The 23,403-nt window shown below is 51.3% G+C and overlaps 6 protein-coding genes across 6 annotated transcripts; 3 read left to right on the top strand and 3 right to left on the bottom strand.

Annotated features, from left to right (window-relative positions):
- Window positions 1-220: 220 nt before the first annotated feature.
- On the bottom strand, window positions 221-1,406 carry N7481_011670 (uncharacterized protein; the record flags this gene model as incomplete). The annotated part of the gene is made up of 2 exons (XM_057270889.1): window positions 221-790; window positions 861-1,406. 2 exons carry the CDS (start codon window positions 1,404-1,406, stop codon window positions 221-223), a joined length of 1,116 nt encoding a protein of 371 aa, XP_057118063.1.
- A 1,801-nt stretch (window positions 1,407-3,207) lies between these two features.
- On the bottom strand, window positions 3,208-4,458 carry N7481_011669 (C2H2-type zinc finger protein; the record flags this gene model as incomplete). The annotated part of the gene is made up of 1 exon (XM_057270888.1): window positions 3,208-4,458. The coding sequence occupies one exon, from the start codon at window positions 4,456-4,458 to the stop codon at window positions 3,208-3,210; it is 1,251 nt and encodes a 416-aa protein (XP_057118062.1).
- An 8,529-nt stretch (window positions 4,459-12,987) lies between these two features.
- On the top strand, window positions 12,988-13,744 carry N7481_011668 (histone deacetylase complex subunit SAP30 Sin3-binding domain-containing protein; the record flags this gene model as incomplete). The annotated part of the gene is made up of 2 exons (XM_057270887.1): window positions 12,988-13,167; window positions 13,337-13,744. The coding sequence occupies 2 exons, from the start codon at window positions 12,988-12,990 to the stop codon at window positions 13,742-13,744; spliced, it is 588 nt and encodes a 195-aa protein (XP_057118061.1).
- A 1,097-nt stretch (window positions 13,745-14,841) lies between these two features.
- Window positions 14,842-15,603, top strand: N7481_011667 (U6 snRNA-associated Sm-like protein LSm1; the record flags this gene model as incomplete). Its single annotated transcript, XM_057270886.1, has 4 exons — window positions 14,842-15,019; window positions 15,092-15,160; window positions 15,245-15,360; window positions 15,430-15,603. The coding sequence occupies 4 exons, from the start codon at window positions 14,842-14,844 to the stop codon at window positions 15,601-15,603; spliced, it is 537 nt and encodes a 178-aa protein (XP_057118060.1).
- Window positions 15,604-16,504: 901 nt separating this feature from the next.
- Window positions 16,505-17,761, bottom strand: N7481_011666 (M20 family metallopeptidase; the record flags this gene model as incomplete). Its single annotated transcript, XM_057270885.1, has 1 exon — window positions 16,505-17,761. One exon carries the CDS (start codon window positions 17,759-17,761, stop codon window positions 16,505-16,507), a length of 1,257 nt encoding a protein of 418 aa, XP_057118059.1.
- Window positions 17,762-18,049: 288 nt separating this feature from the next.
- Window positions 18,050-22,177, top strand: N7481_011665 (mRNA-binding protein RRP12; the record flags this gene model as incomplete). The annotated part of the gene is made up of 3 exons (XM_057270884.1): window positions 18,050-18,112; window positions 18,171-20,081; window positions 20,144-22,177. The coding sequence occupies 3 exons, from the start codon at window positions 18,050-18,052 to the stop codon at window positions 22,175-22,177; spliced, it is 4,008 nt and encodes a 1,335-aa protein (XP_057118058.1).
- Between the last annotated feature and the right edge of the window lie 1,226 nt (window positions 22,178-23,403).

Raw genomic sequence — 23,403 nt, 5'->3', positions numbered from 1 at the left:
TCGATACACGACTAGACGAATAAAACGACAAACTACATACAATAATACAGCATCTACGAACCTACCACGATCAAAAAGACCTAACATACAACCTATACAAGCGCAAAGAAGAAAATAACGCGAAACGAAACGAAACAAATACGAACAGGGGGGGATATCAACCAAACGACAACGACAAAAGCAAACGACAAACAATCCCATCCAATCCAACATGTTACTTTTACTTCATCAACCACAGACACCCCTCAAACAACCCCAACACTAGCACCAACCCCAGACCCTTCTGCTGACCCCTCAACCTCTCCTCCCTCCTCCGACTATAAGGCGCACAATACGGTTCATCCGAAGACCCAATACTAGCCCTAACCCCATCCTGCGAAGCATGATAAGCTGGACTCGACGGCGCAGGCGCAAGCTGCATAGCCTTGAACTGGGCGTCGGAGATGATACGACGTCCGTACAGATATCGCATTAACTCGAAATCGGCCCGGCTGCCTGCTAGCGTTTGGCCGGTGCGGTAGTGCGCAGCTACGTGGTCGAGGAGTTTGGGCCAGGCTGTGCTTTGGTGGGGTTGGAGATCTATCTCGTTGTCGATTCGGGTATAGGGTCCGTCGGGGCGGACGTCGGTTCCTGAGTCGACGCGGCGGATTGAGGTTCGACGGGGGGAGGAGGAGGGGGAGATGAGGGTGTTTCCGTTTCTCTTCTCTGCCTCGTCCTCCGATACTTCCTGCTCCTCCTCGTCTGCGCCTGGGACCGGCGAGGAGAGAGGATTCGGGTCACCGTCCACGAACTTTGTATTTGGGCAGAGGGGGGCACCGTGCCGTTTGAGGGGGTGGGTGTGTGCGGAAGTGGCCCAGGACGTGGGTGGTCCAGTTATTCTCGTCGTCGAAGGACTCGTGGCAGTCAAGCATGTGGAAGAGACAAGTGTAGATGCGAGGATCCGGAATCCCTGCAGCTCCACCTGCTGCGTGCCCTAGTCCATTTCCATTTCCATCTCCCTCGACATTTATATCTGCATCTCTATCCTCGTTATGGGTGGCAGGCAACGACGGTGCGGCGGAGGATATGGATGGCGCAGCAATACTCCACGCCGAAGATGAATGCGATCCCGATGTCACAGACCGCACTGCTCTAGTACTACCTCGAGACCCCGCTGGCCCTGATATATTCGACGTGACCGTCACGGCCACCCTCTCTCTGTCGATACTCTGGCGCTGTCGTTGATGTTGATGTTGCTGCTGACGCTGACGATGCCGTGATTGCGGTTCCCTTCCTACCGGGCCTCCGAAGTCATTTTCTCGGGCTGAGCCGGCGACTTCGCTGCTGGTGTTGTTTGTATCGAACGATGAGATCGACGAGGAGTCGCCGCTAGTCAAGGCCGGGATGGAGGGGGAGAAAGACGGCATGCCGGAGCGGAAACTTCGAGGCGGGTCTTTTTTCCCTTTCTTTTTCCTTCTCTGCTTTTGTGCTTTATTTGCTTTTTCCTTTCTTTTTTGCCCTTCCTTTCTTCCTCTGCTATTCTCTCCTACTCCTTCGGCTCTCGCTTATCTCTTTTCTCGCGTTGCTTATTGTGACGGGGTGGGGTGGGGAAGAGAGGATGATCTGCTCGAATGTTCTGCCAAAGAGTTGCTTAGTTTGTCTGTTTCATCAGTCAGACGGAAAGGCAAAAGCAGATACGGCGAAGACGTGCTGGGGCTCAAGCGCAGGCTCCGATATACTCCGCACGGCCGATGGGCGCGGGGAAATGCAATCCAATCCAATGCAGTTCAGTCGTCGGACACTTCCAGACTCTCTTGCAAGACTGTCGTCACTAGTCTAGAGTACATCCCACTCTTGGGAAAGGAACAAGTACAGCCATGATAGAGGGCAGCGTCGTGCGCGAGACGGGGGAAGAGGTGGATGGTGGTGATATCAAAGACACATCCAAGCAAGGCAGACTGGCAGTGGAGGAAGAAGTTGAAAAGAAATCATGATACACATACATATGGAAAAGAAAACAACCTCGTCTATATCCATGGATATCCAGCGCTCACTTTCCAATCCAACCCCAACTACGATTGAAAAACTTGAAGAGCGATCACCGAAATCCTCTGCAATCGCGTACCTTTGCGAACTTGAAAGTGTCAGCATGCATGACATTTTACATTAGTTGCCGGCCTAGCCCGGGTACAGTGCAGTGCAGTGCCGTGCGGTGCAGGTTTACATACGTGGGTGGCCAGTGGGTACTAACTAGTAGTGATCGTACCTCCTCGGTATATTGTATGATTAAGCGTCAACGGGCCATTGTAAAGAGCGAAGTGGGGAATGCAAGTCGACTAGCATTGGACTATCATTTCACAGAGAAGAAAAGAAGGAGGGGGAAGGGGAAAGGAAAAATATGTGTTCTTGAAACATGAAGGGCTTTTTTTTCGCGCTAGGAACGTTGGAGGGGGAGCGGTGTGGTCGATGGGGGCTAACGTTTGGGCGGTGCAGTAGTTAACTAAAAAGTATTTGTTGGGCTAAAGTGGTTGGTTCTTGAAGACTGGCCAGGGTCGGGTGGAGAGATGGCATGATTTTGTGATGGGAGGCTTGATTGTAATAAGTACTGAAGAATTCTTGGACTAGATACTAGTACTAGTAGTAAATTAATTAAGTACTAACAGTAGCGATTCTAATTGCATGTATGGGACGTTCCGTCGCTGGTTCCGTCCAAATGTTCGGCAGTCTCCACTCGTGGATATTCGGATGAACCCTAATTAACAAAATGGAGGGAAAGACTGAAGAAGTACTCAATCAGAAACAATGATGAGTGTCAGAGAGAAGAATTGTTTATAAAGAGTATTTTTGTTTCGATTTCCCTCAAGGGTAAGCAAATATTAGAGAGATAGTAAAGATAGTGATCAAGAAGGGAAAAGAGACCACAGGCATCGCAAAGGTCAAGTCCTAATCGATGAAATTTTGGACTCGGAGAAGAGAAAGAAGCCACAGAAATATCCCGATCCGTCTATTGGTTACAGCGCCTTTCGCAGGTAAATGAAAATGAAGATAAAAAAAAGAACAGGATAAAAAACCGATCCATCCGACACCGTTGATGCCTGCAATCCAGGGAGAAAATGCACAAAGTCTATATCGTTTCGTAGCGCGCATAACGGAGATTTTTAGGAGACGTGAGAGAGAGAAGAGGAAAAGGAGTGGTTTTTTGTCCTTTTTGTGGTGGAGGGTTCCCTCTTAAAACCGCTCGGCCAAGTCGTTTCCAGCGACGGAGTTGTTGGTTGACGACGACATGGATGTGAATCCGCTGGCCGGGTTGAGCATGTCCTGCACGGCAACCTTGGGCACCTGCGGCACTGGCAGCTTGCGCTGGGTGCCATCGGGTTTTGACATGATGTCGGAGATAGTGGGACCCATGTGACCCTGACTGGGGCTATAGTAATTGGGTCCTTCGGGTTGCGGCTCCATGGGGGCCAGAGCGGGAGTATGTTGCAGGGACAGGTGGCGGATTGAAGGCAGGTGAAGCTCGTTGGCGCCTAGGGGACGCAGGCGAGGCGAGTGTGCGGGGGTTGCCAGAGGAGTGTGGTCAGGAGTAGGAGAGAGCGAATCGTGAGAGAAGGTCGGGGACGAGGGCGCAGTGGAGTTGGGAGAGTTGGGTCGCGAACGCTTCACGCGGTGTCCGCCATAGTTATCCTCGTCCTCGTTGGAGTGCGAACGAGTCATATTTTGCGAGATGGCGTAGGCGGAGAGCGAGGGCAGGCCACGACCAGCGTTATGGCGCGAGCCAAACATTTGATGCCGGGATCCGGAGTGGTAGCCCAGGTGATCATCCCGTTCGACCTGCGAAGCTGCTGTTGCCAGCAAGTTGATGTCCATTCCAGAGGAGGCACGGTCGTTGTTGCGCGAGTAAGGACCCAAGTTAGAGCGCATTTGGTTGGCATAGTTGGAGAAGGAGTGAGGGGGGGACACATCCGGAGAGCCAACTTGGGAGACTGGCGCGGAGCGGGTGATAGGCTTGCTGGGAGGAGGCATCATGTTTGCAGCGTTGACCATGGCAGCATCTTGACCAGCAGCCGCGGCTGCGGCCGCGGCGAGATGCTGAGCCTTGTTGCTGCGACGAGAATTGGGGTTGTTGTGAATGCGCGAATGGCGAGTGAGTTCGTCGGAACGGCTGAAGCGCTTAGTGCAACCGGGGAACTGGCAGGCATGAGGCTTCTCGCCAGTGTGTGTCCGAATGTGACGAGTCTGGTGTTCCAAACGGTGGAAAGCACGGTCGCAGAGAGGACATTTGTAGGGCCGGGGTAGGTCCTGGCGCACCTCCTCATTGGCGGGACGAGCACCCTTCATGAGAGGTGGCAGTAGACTGACGGAAGAAGCCATGGAGGAATCAGATTCTCCGTGAGGAGAAATGGGAGCAGAAGTCGGAGTGGTTGATTCTTGAGGATTCAGTAGATTGGAGAAACCCACTGAAGAGACGGGGGGCGGCATGTGAAATCTGCAGTGGGACGAGACCGGATTTAAAGCCGGGGGTCAAACAGATCTGGAGAAAGAGCCAAAGGCAAATGACAAAAAAAATAAAAAAGGGATTGCCGAGGTGCAGGAAGTAGGCCCGGGGGGGTGATTTATCACCGAAGAAGATGGGGGGAAGTCAAGTGCGAGAGTGTGACTTGGAGCTAAAATCGTCCGGTTGATCAACACCCGAGATGGAGAGGGGTCGATGAGGCCGATCAAGAGGATCGGATGTAAATCCTTTTTGTTGATTCTTTTGATTTATATGGGATTTTCAGTCCTTGAAGACTAAAAAAAGGATCGAGGGAAAGGAGTATGGGGAGTGTGTGCGAGAAGGAGGAAAGGAAAAAAATCTGGAGATGACGATCTGGGGAGCAGGAGGTAATAAAGGGAGGGGGGGAAGTATGAGGAATGGAGGGGGAAAAAGGGAAAGGGAGAAATCGGGGAGAAGGGAGTCGTTCGGAATCGGGGGTGAAAAAATAAAATAAAAATAAAAATAAAATAAAATCCAATTAAAATTCAAAGAGACTTATCGGATCGTAACAAGGTTGAGCAGTTGTGGGGGAGGAACCGACACAGTAAAGAGAGAGGACATATACTACTATAGCAGCAGCAGTAGTCCTCTCTAGGTTGGGGGCAAGAAAATTCAAAATGCAAAAATCAGAATTTAAAAATTCAAAATTGGACCGGAAAAAGGAAAGATAAAAAATAAAATCAGCATTTAATTCCCAAAAAAGCAAGGAAAAGGTTGACTAAAAGAAATGGAGGACGGGAAATGGCCGAAAAGAGCGGACAACATGCGGTAGATCGACTGAGGGAATGGACCGGGCTTTTGAGCCCTTTGATCCTCTTGGGACAAAGTACAGAGTACTTTATATTCATCAGCATAATTAATGAGCTACAATAACCCCCAATATCTACAATACTATCTATACCCGAACACATAGTTAACTACAGTGCGCCCTGGGGAAGGAAAAGGTGGAACCCTAAAAGGGTAAAGGGAGACAGTGGGAGAACACAAAAAAAGGAAGAAAAATTCAAATTTTATTCCGTAAAAAGATGAGTCCCCCCCCCCCCCCCCAAAAACCAAAGGAGGAAAAGAAAGAAAAAAAGGAAAAAAGAAAAAACCCCAAGGAAACCCCGAAGTGCGCCAGTGTGGGGACACCCGAAAGGTCCTTTCTGATTACATGATGTGAAGAACCCCCAAGTCCGTGTGGCGTGAGTGCGTGGCCTTACTTCCACTTCCACAGTCCACTGCCCACGGTCACTGCCCACACTGTCTCTCCCGTCCGCACTCTTCCGGCTATCGCGCGTCTGGAGAATGCGGGCTTATCTGGGGAGACCAGGAAGGGGAACGCCAGGAATGCCAGAAGACTAGTCTGGCCAAAATGGTCCCTGATCCTATGGTCTATGGTCTATGATCTATGGTCCATGGCCGATGGTCTCATCGATGGCACAATCTATGATTTGAGAATGATAAACGATGATGCTGTTTTTCCGATCGTTGATACTATCTCCTCGCAGTGGCAAAGAATCCCTCCCCCAGCCGGGGCGACGGAAGCTGGGGTACGGGTGTGTATTCCCCCATTCTCCCTTGTGGAACGGGGAAACCTTGAGGGTTAAAAAGGAAAAACTATAACAACGTAATTAAAGTCAGGGAGAGGAGATCTAGGGCTGTGACGACGGCAAGGATCATCGATGATGTCGACACATGATACATGATTTGAGCATGATTTAGTCATGGGAGGAATGGAGAGGTCATACAGACGGATGCTACGAAAACAACCCGGGCTTTTTCAAGACAAGAGGGAACTAACCTCGTGAGCCATCGAATCGAGTACCATGTGTACGATTTGGCTCTTGTCGCAAACAAGATAGCGAAGAACCATAGTATCCCATACGGAGCACTCCGTACGGGGCAGAGTACCCCAGATTCGGAGGCACCGCAACGCCCAGCATAGTCCCGTCATCTCCTTGACAGATAGCTGATAGGCGCAAATCGGCCAATGATGGACGAGGGTGCACCTCCAGCCGCAAAGCCGTCCAGATGTCAATCCGTGACTCTCTCTTCCCTGTCTTAACAATCACACTCGCGCGTTCGGAAATTGGGTGGCGTACCTGTGGTACAGGTTCATGCTCTCCAGAGTCTACACTCCAGACTCCAGACTCCAGACTTTGTGAATCTGGAGTCTTTTTTTCAATCTAGGGCAACGGAGCTTTCCCCGGGGACTTCGCCACACACATACGCCTAGCCTATGATACCCGGGTTTGGCCCCGAGGAGGAACACCTTTTCCCGAATGGACTGATAATAACCGCCCCGCGATCGCGCCACCAGCGGAGAACCGGGGGATAAAGAAAGATACGCTGCTCGGCAAGACCCTTCCGTTCAGCCGCCATGTGATGGATTCGGTTTATCTGGTTGGTGCAATAACTTCTCATTATCTTGTCATTCTCCCAAAATGGGTAATAAGCGAAGTCCCAATTTCCACCTTTTGTCGACCATCAAGCTGGTTCATGGGGTGCCGCGGTGGCCGCCAACAAGCCTCTTGGCCCCTTTCCTTTCTGGTATTCGCGATTCGCGATCCAGGGCGGTGGACGAGCTGCATGTTCCCGAGCTCAAGGGGCTGGCCTCTAGTCGCAGATCCTCCAAAGGTCATGAATTTGGGTGAGTGAGGCGATTCAGCTCGCCCCGGCGATCCAAGATACACAAATACAATTGTACATACGTAGTGGCCATTGGCTTTTTTTTCCCCCCCAACTTCGGCCGATCTCCGGCTCTAGCTCTGGGTAAACTCGGACTATCTAGTCTGGGGAACAAGACTGTGGAGATAACGAGATACTCCCACACTGGACATACGACTGAACCATAACAGATAAGGCCCATGGAACGTCTTCTTCCCGAAGTCTATACGGAGTACCATACCCCGAACTGGTTCAGTAAGCGGCGACTGATCGCTTGTCTTGAGGGGATGCTGGATCGATTGCCGGCCGGGGTACAGAGTACTTTGTCCCGTCTGGTTGAAGAGGCCAAATTAAGCCAAGCCATGACCCACCGCGCCGATGAATTCCCGTTTCGAAACACTGCCACTCCACGGGGGAATGGCGTAATCCCTGGAGAAACTCCGGACTCGGCGCCCCGATACCCCGATCTGCAGGGGGGGCTTATTTATGATGAATGGGGAGGAGGGGGGTTGTGGAGGGGCTTTTGCAAGCAGGTACAGTACGGAGTACGGAGCCACTCACTAGTTTACTTAGTACATACACACTACTCTGACCACGTACTATTACCCGCTTTTTGCCGATAGCCACAGCATGAAACGCTACCTGTCATTCTCTACCTGGCAGGGGCCGCATATGCGGTTTCAGCTGGCGAGTCGACTTTAGTCGAGTCGAGTTGATTCGATTTGATTCGATTCAAGTAATGCCTTGCCTGTGGTCAGCGTCAGATTGCAGCCCTCAAGTGGATGGATGAGAACTCCAACGAAGTCTGGCAGATCGGAAGCTGACTTCCGTGCCTATCCATGATGTGATGGGGCAATTCTCGTTTCACTTTCCCAGACTGGGTCCTCTTGTCAGAATTTTCAAGAAGATCCTCCTCCCCGCGATCCCAAAGATCGACACCGCTACTCACACTATAACCAGTAGAGCGTGGGGGAGGAGCACACCTACTGTACTGAGACAATCTCTTGGAGTACCTTCATAGTCGCCGCATCCGGCGACATACCCTTTGGGAGGGTTGACGGGAAAAGGGAAAAGGTGTGTCGTGTTCCCTTCAAGCGGTCAATCATCACCCTATCGCAGCACAGAAATCTCCGGAATGATCTGCAAAGTTTGAGAGGGTGTACCCGATGATCTTCGATAGCTTTGAGTCAGAGATACCCCGCAATCTCCAATCTTCAGGGCTTTGTATACCACAATCAAGAAAAAGGCCATCTATCTGCTGATCAACGGGCGATTGGTCTTAGAATCTACCCTATGGTGAGGATGTATGTACGACTCCAACGAACTCACCTACCGCAAGGCAGCAGAAGTTGTCTCGCAGGCGTTGTCCGCGCACCCACTAGCACATGCCGCGATCGTCATTGACCTCTGCAAGTGATAGGCCTCCTTCCATGTCCGACATCGCCGCAACGGTCAGAGATTGCGCATCATCAGCAATGAAAATGAAAAATCAGTCTTTCCTCCCCCGCAAGTCCATATCACGCCATATTTGGTAGCCATTATTCTGGGGACAGGTGTCGCCAATATTTTAGACTTGCTTTCCCCGGACCGGGTATATGTCAGCCCCAACACGACGGTCCAATGGTCGATCATACGGTGTTATCAGCGCTGGAGGAACCCCAGCTATAGTGACGATTGGATGGAACCATAAGAAGAATGAAGCGGAAACCAACCGAATAATTAAAAGCCAAAAAAATGGAAAGTGGGAATCGAAATAGACGAAAGAGGAAACGCCGAGTCTCCGACTCGCTCGCAACTCCGTTGTGCCCGATACCAATACGCGATATTCTTAGTCAAAGCCGGCCCCAAGAGGGACCTCCACCTACGTTATTCGAACTATGGCCTCCTTCCGCGTCGCATTGGAGTCAGATGGAATGAGATAGACTCCGATCCTGGCTGCCAGCAGGGTGCTCGAGCTCAGCTGAAGACAAAAGAATCTGGTATGCACCGACACGGTCTGGACACCTATGCCTGTCCTGTCAGCCCTCGCTGCAGCCCCCTTGCGACAGGCATCAGTCATGACGTGCTCGCCCTTTCAGCGTTCAGCGTTCAGCATTCAACATCTTAGTGGTTTAGTTTTCAGTATCCTTCAGCCTATACCCTGATAACCCTTCAGTTTTGACGAGGACCGGGGTCGGGGATTCGTCCGCGTTCCATTTCCAATCGCCCTGGTCTCTGCTGCCTGGCGCTGAAACCTCACCAAGCGCAACGCTATGGGCACGAATTTCAAGTTCACAATCCAAGGCGCAGAGACTCCTGTCGCAGAAGCAGGGTGGGGGTGGGGAAAGAGGAGGAGCCACGATCGACGACGCATTTGTAGGAGCCACATTATGTTTTTTTTTCCTTTTTACTTAATATTTTTACTACAATGATTTATTTACGTTTATTTGACTTGGCATTTGCGGAGAACTCTCGTCAGAGATAGCGAAAAAACCCCTCCCCACAAAAGAATTTCAGAACTTTTTATCTTTGAAAAATAATGCAACAATGTTAGTCACACACACTCTTTCTCTGTTCTAGTCAAAGTTATCAGCCCATCAAGGGTAACATTGTCGCGCTTGGCAGGTCTTAATGCGGGGCCCCCAAAATCCGGGGAAGGTTTGGTTCGCATTCCTCGGATCCAGTTACTCCCACCAGTGCAACCTTTACCTAAGAGATACGGAGGTGTCCTTCCTAAGGTTTTTTTTTCACTTGCGTGCACGCACTTTTGGTTACCGGGCCACGTCCGCCAAGGCGAGCGATCTGCGATCCACAGCTTCTGGAATATACACCCGAGTAACCAATCACAACCCTCATGTCCATCATGTTGATATCATCCGTCTCCATGCGGGGCCGGACTCCGGTCTCGATCTGATTCTCCGGGGGGACAAATCACAACAGAAGGATAATGATAAATGTTTATTGATAACGCTTTCGCATTGACGTGCTGGACCTGCTCGAATCAGCAAGTGCGAACGGTACTTTGCAGCTTGTCGTTGTCGTTGTCATCGGCCAGCTCCATAATGGAAAAATTCAAACAAAAGAGGGGGTGGATGCTGGCCCGCACCTCCTATCCCAGCTCTCGGTGAGGCCCGTACAATTCGGTGTCCACACTCCCCCCCCCTTCCCTTCTCTCCCTTTTCCCTCTTGTCTCTAGGGCACTCCACTCCTGAGTGATTTTCTCTTACCCCATACTTCATCCACTGTTGCGCCCCAAATTGAGTAGTGCTACCCACCGGGGAAAAAAGAAGTGCCCGCGACCCTGCAAGGGGAATTACCCTCCTATGCTCAGACTCGTCCCTCGCTTGGCTTATCTCTAGGGTTCTCTCCGCGGCCACGGGATGTCCATGTCCAAGGCAGCTGCCCCGGGGTAATTCTCTCCGTGGCGGGGAAAGGAGATAACAGACTAAAGGGGGCAAGAGGGAGCGGTTCACTTTGCCCCAGACCAAGCCGACCACATGGTTCCAGACAATGACCCCATCGTATGAGCATGAATGCCATGCTGGCCAATGTCTCTTTCACGTGTTGCATGCCATGAAGTCTCTACAGTACATGCGAGTATGTAGGCGACACGCACATCGTCATATTCGCTGGGTCTGGCCCCAAACGCTTCGATAGTCACAAGCCAGATCGATAGCTCCCTACCACTACCATAGATACGATCTTCACATGTGAAGATGGGTCTTATCGCGATGCTGTCATCAGTGGCTTCATCTGCCAGCTGCCCGTGATTGTACATGGTCCGGATTATCTCTGGATACGGAACAGATACATCTGATAGCTACCCCCTTTGCACAACCCCCGATCAGCCTCGGCTTCGGCCCCCATACCCATCCAGCAGCGTCGGTCCGGCTGGTGAAAGAACCAGATTGAAGCACAAATCGGACACGTACACTCCTGGTACCTGATCGTCGCCGTCACCTGAAAGCCGTATCCGCTGAAGCTCGCAAGATCTGCTCGACGGGGTATGCATGGAAGTCCAACCGGGCCGGTCAATCCGAATCCAACTTTTGACCAACCCAATGGGTACTTGGTGTAGTTGAGACAGCTGAAACCGGCACACAGAGACTCTTCACACTGAATCACGCTAGACCCATACTAACTGGGAGGGACCTGCCCTAATGGAATCCTGTATGAACGCATCTCGAAGCCAGCTAGAACGGTCTCCTGCAGGTACCGCTTCTTCTCGAGGCCTGGGCTCACCGAGTCCCAAGTCCAGCATCAGCCCATCAGAGCCGTCCATAGGGCTGGGGAAAACGAGGGAATGGCATCGGGTGAAGTCGGAGCACGTCCAGCTGGAGGGGCATTGTGCCATACTCCATTTTTTTTTCTCGCCTGTTACGGCAAGGCCCAGTCATTCCAGCGTCGTGGTGCGGGGCTTAGTGTGGCTTTGTCTGTCTCCACGATGATATAGGAGGCTGTTTTTTTGTGCGGATTGGCCGTTCATTCTCAGGTAAGTATGCCGGGCAATCCCACGGATCGTAAGTACTATTGTAGATCGCGCGACTGTCCACCCAGGAGACGCGATTGCTCCCCCATCGCAAGAAGAAATTTTCATCTCGGGGGAAGTACTGTACGGGGTAAAGAGGACTAACAAGAACCAGGAATAGGAATGGGGGCTCCGGTGTGGTGTCTACGGGAGACTTCCGCTGTTGAGATTTTCATGTTCTCCAACCCAGCGTTCCCGTGTCAGGAGCCGCGGGCCCGATTCAACTCGGGCAAAAGACTCGGCATCGCCGTGCCGACTCGGTCCAGCGCAATTTGCAAGTTGGCCTATTCAGGACAAGGTGGACTGGCGTGCTTGTGAGCCCGGTTCTCCTTGGCTAGGTGAATTCGCCTCTCTTTCCGGCGTATTTTCATTTTTATTCTTTTTTTTACCCGGAGTACGTTGTTCCCTACCTTCTATTTTGCGCTCTCCCCCACACTTCGCCCCCTTCCCCCTTTGCCCTGGCCCTCGGAAGTTCTCCCGCCATACCATTCGCACATCCACCGAAATTCTTCCGAGGCTCGGCTTTGGTGGCCACATCGGCGGTTTCGTCCTCTGGGGAAATTTTGGAGTGTTGGAGTATAGATCCCATTAGCTAAGGATTTAGGCAAAACCTGGGCTAACGTACGTGCTCTCGCGTACACCGCGTCGCCCTGAAAGGTATTTTCTGCCCCATTGCGCCCCCTTCTCTATCCCCTCCCCCTCTCGGGATACCCTCAAGGCTCCCCCCCCCACCCCCCACTCGGAAAAGCGTGGCGTCGGTGATCCGACGGCCGTCTTCGCAAATTTTCTCCTTGCCCCCTTTATCCGACTTGCGGAGGTTTCCTTGTCTAGAACGATTCTCCGCATGGAGCGGTGAGTCTCCGGGTTGCATTGTGCGTGTGGGAGGCATTTTGTGGAGATCCATAAAAATATTTTTTGGCTTGTTTGATCCCATAGACAATTCCCAATTGAGCATTATCCCACACTGAGACTATTGTTGCACCATTGAAATTTCCATGCGCGACATTTGAAGATGTGCATCAGTTTCTACATGCAGCATCCCATCTCCAACTCAATGGCAATTGCAACCCATTGCGCCTAGTTCCCTTATCATCACTTTCTCCTGTACTATGACATCGGATCAATGTCCGGCCGATTCTGCCATTCATCTCCGCCTCGTGGCGGAGAATGGACGGCGGTCGAGTTCAGCGCCGCGAACAGCTATCGTCTCCATTAGCCTGTAAATTCTGGCCATAATTTCACATCCAGAGCTTCATCTCCATCCATTGAACCCCAATATCCACATTTGACTGCCCTCCCATCGGGCCACGCTCAAACCATGGCCCCTCCGCGCCAACGCACCACCGCAATCGTGGACGACTCCAGGTCCGAAGCTTCAAGCGGCACGCGAGAGTTCAACAAAGCGACCACGAATAAACGGAAAACAGGAGCAAACAAGGACAAAGCACCCGTGACCAGTGCACCAGCCAACGCCGACGTCACAGACGAACAACCAAGGGTATGTACCACGCAGAGCTTTTATGGGAGCAGGAAACGAAAAACGACGTCAGTCGAATCCAGACCTACCCCAACGGCCGCAAGTACCTGTTACAGAGAAAGAAAACTTCCATTTCCCACCGAGCAACCAAATCCAGCATTGCTAATCTGACCCTCCTCTTGAACTACAGGTCCCCTGGTCCGACCTCCCTCTCGAAATCCTCCACTCCTATCGGCACGCCCACAAACTCTCCACACCAAGCGCCTACTCAAATGATTACTCCCGAATCGTCCTGTCGCAGGGAATCGGCCTGCGCTCACCAACAGCGCTCGCCGCTCGCCGTGCGCAGTCCCAGTCCCAGTCCTCCTCCAATCGAGATAAATCAAATCACACCTCGCGCGATGGCACATCCAGCGATGACGCCCCATTGCACAAAATCACCGGACAAGACCGCGTCAGCAAAGACCAGTTTGCGCTCGTCGTGCGGAAACACTTCAACAGCGCCGGGATGTCGGAACAAGAGAGCATTGCTCAGTTTCTGTATACCGTCCGCGAAGAGCGACGGGGGCGACAGTTTCGCCTGCGGTTTCAGCCGTAGGCTTACTCCTGCTCCTGCTGCTGCTGCGTGGCTTGCATGAACTCGGCCGCGATCTAAGCCTCGGTCCTAGTCTGGGCTCTCAGGTACCTACATGCTAAACTGGATTCGGCATTTGGTTTCCTGAGGCGTGGCTGGTTTGGCTTGGCTGGTTCTGCAACTGTTTCCTTGCTCGGAGTTCCCTGTTCTCGTGAGATTTTATCGTGGACTAGAATTGGCGCGTGTGATTTGTTGAGGTCGGTCTCCTGCATGGACTTTTCGGGGGTGGGCTTTGCTTTTTTTTTACATGACTGTTTGATCTGTCTTGTGTGACTTTCTTTATGATACCCATGGCGTTCGGATAGGTAATTGTTTTGTTTGTATGTATGTACATTTATAGTTTCCTGGCGTTGTGGAAGGCTATTTTTAAGTGGCTGTAACTATTAGGATAATTATTACCTAATTTACTCTCTCGTCAACTTCCAAGGAGTGCTAGTAGATCTAGAGTATTGATTGAATTCGACCTTGGAACCTTCCGAGTCGAGTCACTTCCAAAGTTTCTAAGGTTGGAAGTTGAAATTGTAAAATATCCCCCGCTTCAAGTTGGTTTGAAACTAAGATACTGGCATGTCGTGGGGGGGATATATATAGGTACATGCCAAATTTTGAGAGTATCACCTGGGCATCCAAGCCCTGGAGACAATACCTACTAGTACTACTAGTAGTTTAGTCATGTAGTATTGGATGTTGGCAGCCTTCAAATCACAACTTGAAAGAAAGTGTAATAAAGTACCCTCGCTATGATTAAATAAGTTCAAGTTGGAATAGCTGTTCCGTCTCCATATCAATCTTTATACTTGCGTCTGCCGAGCTGGGGTATCGGTGCAAACAGAGCAAACGCACCGCCGCCCTTGATCGCCGTCCCGGAGAACTCGCTCAACTGCGACATCCAGCACTGGCTGCAACCCTCAAATCGATTGTGCAATCCTTACCAGCATGAAAACGCCTTCATACTAGTCGCCAACTGAAAATATCTACATCTCAAAGTTCTCCCGAACCAGCCGAAGCAGTGTACGCCTGCTTTATATCCCACCCCACCTTCACTTCCGCCCACCAGAATCATGGAGCGCAACGACACTCCTCCCAATGCGCAGCAGCGGAACCCCCAGCAGCAGCAGTTCCAGCAGCAAAATGCACTCGGATCTGCCAGCCAGGGCCCGACTGGCCCGACCGGAGGCCCGCCACAACTCCCTCCTCAGATGTTCACAACCGCCGCTCAACTGCTGGATTTGACAGATAGTATGTGAAAAAGGCATGCCTAGCATCCAATTCCTCATTTGCTGATGCGCAAGCCTTTTCTTCGCTTTACAGAGAAACTAGTTCTAGTACTGCGCGACGGAAGGAAACTAGTCGGAGTGCTCCGAAGCTGGGACCAATTCGGTATGACATGTCGATCTGCTCTGGCATTGAATACCTATACACAGGACATTTGGCTTACCATATACCATCATTGATATGATGCAGCAAACCTTGTGCTTCAAGATACCGTTGAGCGCATCTACGCAGGAAAGGTCTACGCCGATGTTCCCCGCGGCATCTTCCTGGTGCGCGGTGAGAACGTGCTATTGCTGGGCGAAGTGGTATGTGGTTTTTTGCAGAGCCTTCGGCGATCTAGTTGAGACTAATGTGATGTTTTATGATGGATCTAGGACCTTGACCGTGAAGACGAAATCCCCACCACTGTGACCAAGGCACCGTTCGAAGAAGTTTTCGAGCTTAAGAAACAAGAAGATAGCAAGCGCAAGTCCGGCGACAAGAAGCGACACACCGAGCTTTCAGCTCTTGGATTCGAGCCCGAGCACAGCGGCGAGATTCTTTTCTAAACCACTGCCCCTCTGTTTCCACCGGCGCAGTCCCTTCTGAATTTATCCTCGAAGCCCAACAAAACACCACTGTGCCGTATTTTCAACTCAACAGCTGGGCGATCTCCATGACAGGATAACACCGGCTTCCATGGGATATGGCGCTTAATTGCTATCTGCCAACGTCGACATTATGTGCCGTGGCAGATGGCCGGGCGGTATTTTTTGCCCAGCTTTTGCGCGCCTATTCTATCCCCTGTTGGCTCCATGAGCACATTGACATGGGCTTATACGAAGGACCTATAGCAGTTGATGAACAGGCTGCATCTGAGGCGAGAGGTGACCCAGCCTGGTGCATTTTGGCTCTGCCTTTGTCCCTCCGCATCCCATTGCTGCTGAGATGTGTGGTAGTTTGCTGATACGCCGACACTACTTCATACTTGGCTTCTTTTTCTTATCCTAGTTCATAGCAATATCTGACGAATTGACGGTTCCGAGTCACTGAAAACAAAATGAATTTCATAGTAAACGGAATGAGGTACTGACTCTCTAAATGATGGTAAGTATGTCTGGATTGGTTACCGCCTAGCTTCAGAAAATATATAATTTGTAACATTGGAGTTTACAAATCAAGATCCATACCCTTTAGGCTATAAGTAACGTGTAGATAGATCTTAATAAGCCTCAACGCTATAATTTATCTCTCCAGTAGCGGAAATGTGGAGAGGAAGGGGGGGATGGGGCAATATCGGACGTTGGACCAGCTACTAGTACTACTAGTATTTCAGTGCATGAAATATAGGAACAGAGTAATCTATATTTGAATATCCATGGATTTAGGTGAAACTTATGTCGATAATGATAGTAGTAGTCGTGTAATTATGGGGTTTCGCCTGCTACATGTAATCTCACAACCAGACAATTATTTCCGTAGAAATGTCAAGGCACCAAGACACAGTGCATCTACCCCACTTCTCATAGTTGGTTGAATGACAGGAGCGAAAAGAGCGGAGTGATTTCCTGGAATCTCTTCTGTGCGAGATTCTGCCTGTGCCTTATCCCAAAGCTCCTGATCAATGCCACCGAGGAGCCAGAAACAACTCGGTATTCCTCGACAGGTCGCCAGAGTCGAGAAATCCTCAGCAATACTAGTCCGGGGAATATCATCATCAAAATCCTCGAAGTGAGTTGAGAATGTCGCCGCAACTTGAGATGCAGCTTCATGGTCGTTCAAAGTAGGAGGGAAACGTCTTGTGGGGGTGAAAATAGGTGGTTTAGGTGAGCCACTTGCTACGCATTCAGCTTCGACGATACGCCTGATTCCCGCAATAATTTGTTCCCGGATCTCCAATTTAACAGATCGGAAGTCAACACCAATTTCGGCACGGTCAGAAATGATATTCTCTGCCTGTCCAGCCTGGAGACTCCCAACAGTCAACACGGCCAGATCATTGGGGTTGATTTCCCGGCTCACGACACTCTGTAGCCGAACCACAATGTGTGCAGCAAGAAGAACTGGGTCCACGGTCTGATGGGGCTGGGAACCATGACCACCACGTCCAAAAACTGTGATCTTCATACTATCAGCAGCAGCCATAATAGCACCAGAGCGTGAGCCAATGCTTCCAGCCCGCAATCTCATAACATGCTGACCAAGGCAATAGTCCGGGACTGGAACTTTGGAGTATAGTCCATCATCAACCATTGCCTGGGCACCTCCACCTCGCTCTTCATCTGGCTGGAATAGAACAATCAAAGTCCCGCTCCATGAGTCTCGCAGCTTCACAAGCGTCTCTGCCGCGGCGAGCAGACAGGTGATATGCATATCATGACCACAGGCATGCATGACCGGTTTCTCGGCCCCCTCAGCATCGCTCATGGTGATGGAACTGGCGTAGGGGAGACCGGTTTGCTCTTTCACTGGAAGTGCGTCCATATCTGCTCGCAGAAGTATGGTTTTGCCTTGGCCATTTCGAAAGACACCTGCAAGACCGTAGCCTCCGATGTGAGTGTGGATGTCGAAGACATTCCATTGGGCTAGGTGGGCTGCGAGCTTTTCAGAAGTAGATTTTTCTTGCCGAGATAGTTCAGGATGCGCATGAAAGTATTTGTAGAGGGCTTCATAAGGAGCTAAGTCCAATGACGCAGATTTGAGGAGGTCGGTTAAATTGGGTGTCATTGTGGTGCAATAAATCCAGTGCAATGGGAAAGTTGAGGGATATGAGATCAAACAACGAATTGAAGATGAACAATTTCCTGATCCTAGGATGAGTCAAAGGCTAGCCTCTAGAAGATGCCTACCTAGATCCACCGTGGTATGAGGACGGGGAGTGGAGGGCTTATCGATAAACCCGCCAAGAATCTGCCGTACCTTTTTTTTCTCGCTGGATTTTTCTCCATCACCGCCAGAACTGCCTCCCCCGCACGCCACTATTCGAGAAATTCTCCCCTCACAGTCATAGTCACCATGGCGACTCTGGCGGAGAAGCTCGAGAAGATCAAGTCTCCCAAGCTGCAGAATCAGCACCATGTAAGTCACCCGCTCGCCCGCAGCGCAAATCACATCTCTAACCAATTCACCTTTACAGACCGCTGTGGTGCTCTCTGCAGTCGAGGACACTCTTCGCGATCAAAAGGCCGACTTTTCTTCGACCGCATATTTCGCTGCTCTACTTGCCCTCCTCTCCCAGTCACTTTCTGCCGAGCAAGGTATCGTGAACAAGGACCTCGCCACATCCGTTGTCTACCTTCTCGATATCACCACCACCTACGTCCCCGAACCCATCCTTCGTTCCAAGTTTTCTCAGATTCTCACCAGTCTCGCCCCTGCACTGTCTCTCCCCGAAATCGATGCTCCCCTCTTGCGCCCGTCAATTGGTTGTCTTGAGTCGCTGCTCATTGCCCAGGATGCCGCTGCCTGGAATCTGCCCCACACAGCAATTGGACCGCGTCGTGCGACGGCTGGTCTATTGAGCTTGTCAGTTGACCACCGTCCTAAGGTACGAAAGCGCGCCCAAGAGGCTCTGATCAAAGTGCTCAAGACACCCCCTCCCAGCCCGTCGCTGGACCACCCGGGCGCGGATATGTGCGCAGAGTCTGCGATGAAGACGCTGAGCGACAGCATCACAGCCGCCTCCAAGCAAAAGAAGGGAAAGCGTGATGCAAACAGCCACGAGAACCACGAGCCTCTGATTATTCACTCCCTGCAACTGATCAAGACCATTGCCTCCGCATCGGGCGGCTGGCCCAGCAAGAAGATTGAGTCGCTTTGCGAGCTACTGATGAATGCGTCTCGCTCTAGCAACGAGTATATCACTATGGGCGCTTTCGAGGTCTTCGAGGTTATCTTCGAAGGCATGGCCGATGAGTTCTCATCCTCCAAGCTCCCCCGTCTTCTAGACGCCATCTCCGAACTTAAGCCCGCACAGAACGACTCACAGCTCCTCCCTCCCTGGATTGCTGTCCTATCTCGCGGATATGATGTTTCTGCACAGATCAACCCTGAAGACACATTCGAGAAGCTGCCGGGTCTCTTCCAGCTCATCTCTGGATTTTTGGCCTCGCCCTCGCACAACATCCGCATCTCGGCCTCTGAGTGCCTCATCTCTTTCCTGCACAACTGTATCCCCAACAGCGTTATTATCGAGCCATCTGTCTACGATGAGAAGACTCTTGAGAAGCTCGCCCACGCGACCGCTGACCTGCTCTCCGTTAAGTACCAGGCTGCGTGGATGGAGGTGTTCAATGTTTGCTCCGCCATGTTCGACTGCTACAAGTGGCAGTCCAGCCCATTCCTTGTTGAACTCGTCTCAACTATTGGTGAGCTGCGCAGCAATGAGTCCTTCCACGGCAAGAAGGAGGCCGATGGTGTTCTTAGCAGTGCTATTGAGGCAATGGGCCCTGAGGCTATCCTTGAAATTCTGCCCTTGAACATCATCGAGCAAAAGAAGGGCCAACCCGGTCGCGTTTGGATGCTGCCTATTCTTCGTGATAGTGTTACCAACACAAACCTGCGTCATTTCCGCTCAGAGATGGTTCCTCTGAGTGAGGCGCTTTACCAGAAGATTGTTGACTTTGGTGCTGCTGAGAAGTCCGTCGAAGTGAAGATCTTCGAGACTTTGGTACAACAGACTTGGGGTATCCTGCCGGGCTACTGTGAACTGCCTCTCGATCTTGTTGAGGCTTTTGACCAGAGCTTCGCTGAGCTTTTGTCCAACGTTCTTTATAAACAGACCGAGCTGCGTGTCGAGGTCTGCCGCGCTCTTCAGAACCTGGTCGAGTCCAACCAGGCTATTCTGTCTGTCGAGGCTGAGCAAGACGACTTGATTCTGCAGCGCCGAATCACCAAGGCCGCTGCTGCCAAGAACATTGAGCACCTGTCTGGCTTCGCTAGTAACCTTTTGGCCGTGCTGTTTAACGTCTACAGCCAGACGCTGCCCCATCACCGCGGATACATTCTGCAATGTATCAATGCCTATTTGAGCATTACCCCCGAGAATGTAAGCCATCATCCCGGGAGTTAATCTAAATAAGGACAGTCGACTAACTTGATACTTCACAGGAACTCAATGAGACCTTCACTCGTGTTATTACAATGCTCGAGTCATCCTTGACCGATGAGCAGAAGGAGACGCCCGCCCCTCAAGGATCATCTGCAAAGATGCCGCCAACTTCTCACACTTTGATCGATCTGGTTATCGCCATGTCTATTTACCTGCCTCGCTCAAGCTTTGCCGGACTTTTCGGCATGGCTGCCGCTATTCTCAACGGATCGTCGCCTAACCCCGATCAACAACTGATCAAGAAGGCATACAAGCTTATCCCCCGTCTCGCTTCGACTGAGACTGGTAGAGAGGCTCTTAATGAGCGCAGCGGTGAGCTTCATGCTCTGATGCTTGCGACTACAGACAAGACCCCCGCGTCTGGTCGACGAGACCGCATGCTCGCGATTCACGAGCTCGTCACACACCTCCCTACTTCTGACCTCCATTTCATTCCCTCTATTCTGTCAGAGGTTGTCCTGGGATGCAAGGAGAGCAACGAGAAGGCACGCACCGCTGCCTTCGATCTTCTTATCCACCTCGCCAATCGCACCTGTGATGAGGAGCGTAACCCTGCTGGCACTGTGATTCGGAACTCACTGGTACCTCACATGCCAGACGACTCACCTGATGCTCCCGCCACCATTGAAGAATTCTTCACCATGGTTTCTGCCGGTCTGGCTGGCTCCTCTCCTCACATGGTCGCCGCCTCCGTCACTGCGCTCTCCCGTCTCTTTTTCGAGTACCAGAGCAAATTGAAACCGGAGATTCTTGGCGATTTGGTCCAAACCGTCGAGCTCTTCCTTACCAGCAACAACCGTGAGATCGTTCGCTCTGTTCTTGGCTTCGTAAAGGTCGCTGTTGTCATCCTGCCTGATGAGGCTTTGCGCCCGCGTTTGTCGGCACTTGTGCCCAACCTCATGGCCTGGAACAAGGAGCACAAGGGTCGTCTTCGCAGTAAGGTCAAGGGTATCATCGACCGACTGGTTCGACGCTTCGGTGCTCCGCTCATGGAGGCCCTTGTCGGCGAGGAAGACCGCAAACTAGTTGTGAATATTCGCAAGCAGCGTGAGCGCAGCAAGCGCAAGAAGAAGGAGGGCGCTGCCGATGATGATGAGGAGGATGAAGACGAGGAGAAGGCCGGTGCCCAGCAATCCGGCAACGCTTTCGATAAGGCTGTCTACGGCTCTGATTCCGACTCCGACGACGAGTCTGATGATGGCGCCAGTGACGTCGACGTGGATGACGGACAAGCTCGTATCAAGGCTACTGGAGGCAAGAAGAGGGCTGGCCAGAGCACTCAGTACATTCGCGAGACATCCCCCGAAGATAACCCGCTGGATCTGCTGGCTCCCGACGCCCTCGCCAATATTTCCACCACCAAGCCTAGCGATCGCTTCTTGAACACTGGACCTGGCTCTAAGAAGAAGCGCAATGCCAAGTTCGACGCAGATGGCCGTCTCATTCTCGGTAATGATGACGCTAATGCTGATGTCGAGATGGGCGGTGCTGGTGAAGGATCCGGCGGTGTCAACGCTTATCTCGCTGCTGTCAGTGGCCCCGATGCTGTTCGTCGTGGTCAAAAGGGCAAGGTCAAGATGGGCCAGGCTAAGCGTGGTCACGATGATATGGACCTGGATGAGGATGAGGCTGCCGCAATCGGTGAGAATCTCCGCTCCAAGGGCCCCGGTCGTCGTGGTCTTGGTGCTCCCAAGACCCCTGGTGCCCCCGATGGTCGGGTTGAAAAGCGTTTCAGCCCCGGCCGCGGTGGTCGCGGAGGTGGTCGTGGAGGCGATCGTGGAGGCTTCGGAGGTCGCGGTGGCGGCCGCGGTGGTGGCCGCGGTGGTGATCGTGGCGGCTTCGGTGGCCGAGGTGGTGGTCGCGGTGGTGATCGTGGTGGCTTCGGAGGTCGCGGTGGCGGCCGTGGTGGAAGCCGTGGAGGCGATCGTGGCGGCTTCGGTGGCCGAGGTGGTGGTCGTGGTGGAGGTCGCGGTGGTGATCGCGGCGGCTTCGGTGGCCGAGGTGGTGGTGGTGGACGTGGCCAGAGACGCTAAATGTTACGTCTTTCCTTTTTCTCTTACGGATCAGATCTATGGAGGCTGGAAATAATGAAAAGCTTCAGCATAGGTATGAGGAGTCTTTCCGGATTACTGAATTGACAATCGTTTGAACTTGCATTTTTTTCTTGAATCCTGCTCCAATCTCGTTTGGTCTTTGTTTTTTTCTTTCTTATATTGTGGGCTTGCTTGTTTGTTAGACGGTCTGTTCTTAATACCCCCTTCAATCTCGATTCCGTATGGGGGTCGACTCGGATCCACAGGTCTATTTGATATCACGGACTTGTCTTCATGTCATGATCACGAGCAAAAAGTTTGTTAGGAAATTTTGCACATAGAAATTTGATTCTATTGATGAAATAATAAGCGTTCCACTGTATGTATCTCTATCGCTAGTACTATTTACCCAGGCTGCGGTAGATGGAGATGGAGTATAGAAGTTGTATCGGTGCATTGGGTCATATATGTCATACTGGCAGTAACTAGTAAATATGGAATATTTATACGGTGCCGCGGCTCGTACTGGTCATACCAATTCTCCAAACTCCTGCTTCCAGCAGCATAATTAGCATAGTCAGCGTACATCTCTTTCTGGTAAGGAGGGTCATTATTTGAAGTGTGGGTTCATCCGGCGAGGTCTTCATAGGGGCCACAATCTGCAATTTCCATCATCGGGCCGATCATGGCCAAGGGCCCTAACTGAGTAATACCTAAAACATTAGGAGTTTGTCTCAAATCTCTCATCGTGTTATAGGTATGTGTGCTTCCTTTAGTTTATGGCGATTGAGAGTGGTATCAGACTCCCGTGGTAGTGAACAAGCTAGAGGAAAATAAGCAAGAAGATTGGGTTGTATCCACGTTCTCTATTGTGTAACTGTGTAGCGAGCACAAACGCTATCTTATTCAATTTTAGGTTTTGCCTACTAGGCCTGGTAGTACCAGGTGTCTTCATATCCGAGTGAATGAAATTTCAATATACTACCTGCAGTCCTTGTTCTAAGGTTTCCATGGCATCTTGGTTAAAGATTGATCTAGAATCGCGGAATAAGTCTCGCTTTATAGTTACTAATATTACAAAGTATCTAGGAATTCGACCACCTGATAATACCCTAAATGCAACCAATCAGATCCTCCTTCACTTGATTTTTTACTAAATAGTTTCAATGATGCACAAATATTAGTATTGTTGTTCAGGTGGCACATCGTCGTACCTTGGGGGTGCC

This window comes from Penicillium waksmanii (assembly GCF_028829765.1).
Source record: "Penicillium waksmanii strain IBT 27052 chromosome Unknown utg000009l:1.0-4314994.0:1.0-4318279.0, whole genome shotgun sequence".
NCBI lineage: Eukaryota > Fungi > Ascomycota > Eurotiomycetes > Eurotiales > Aspergillaceae > Penicillium > Penicillium waksmanii.
The sequence above is the reverse complement of the archived record's forward strand: the minus strand, read 5'-3'. Positions and strand labels throughout refer to the sequence as shown.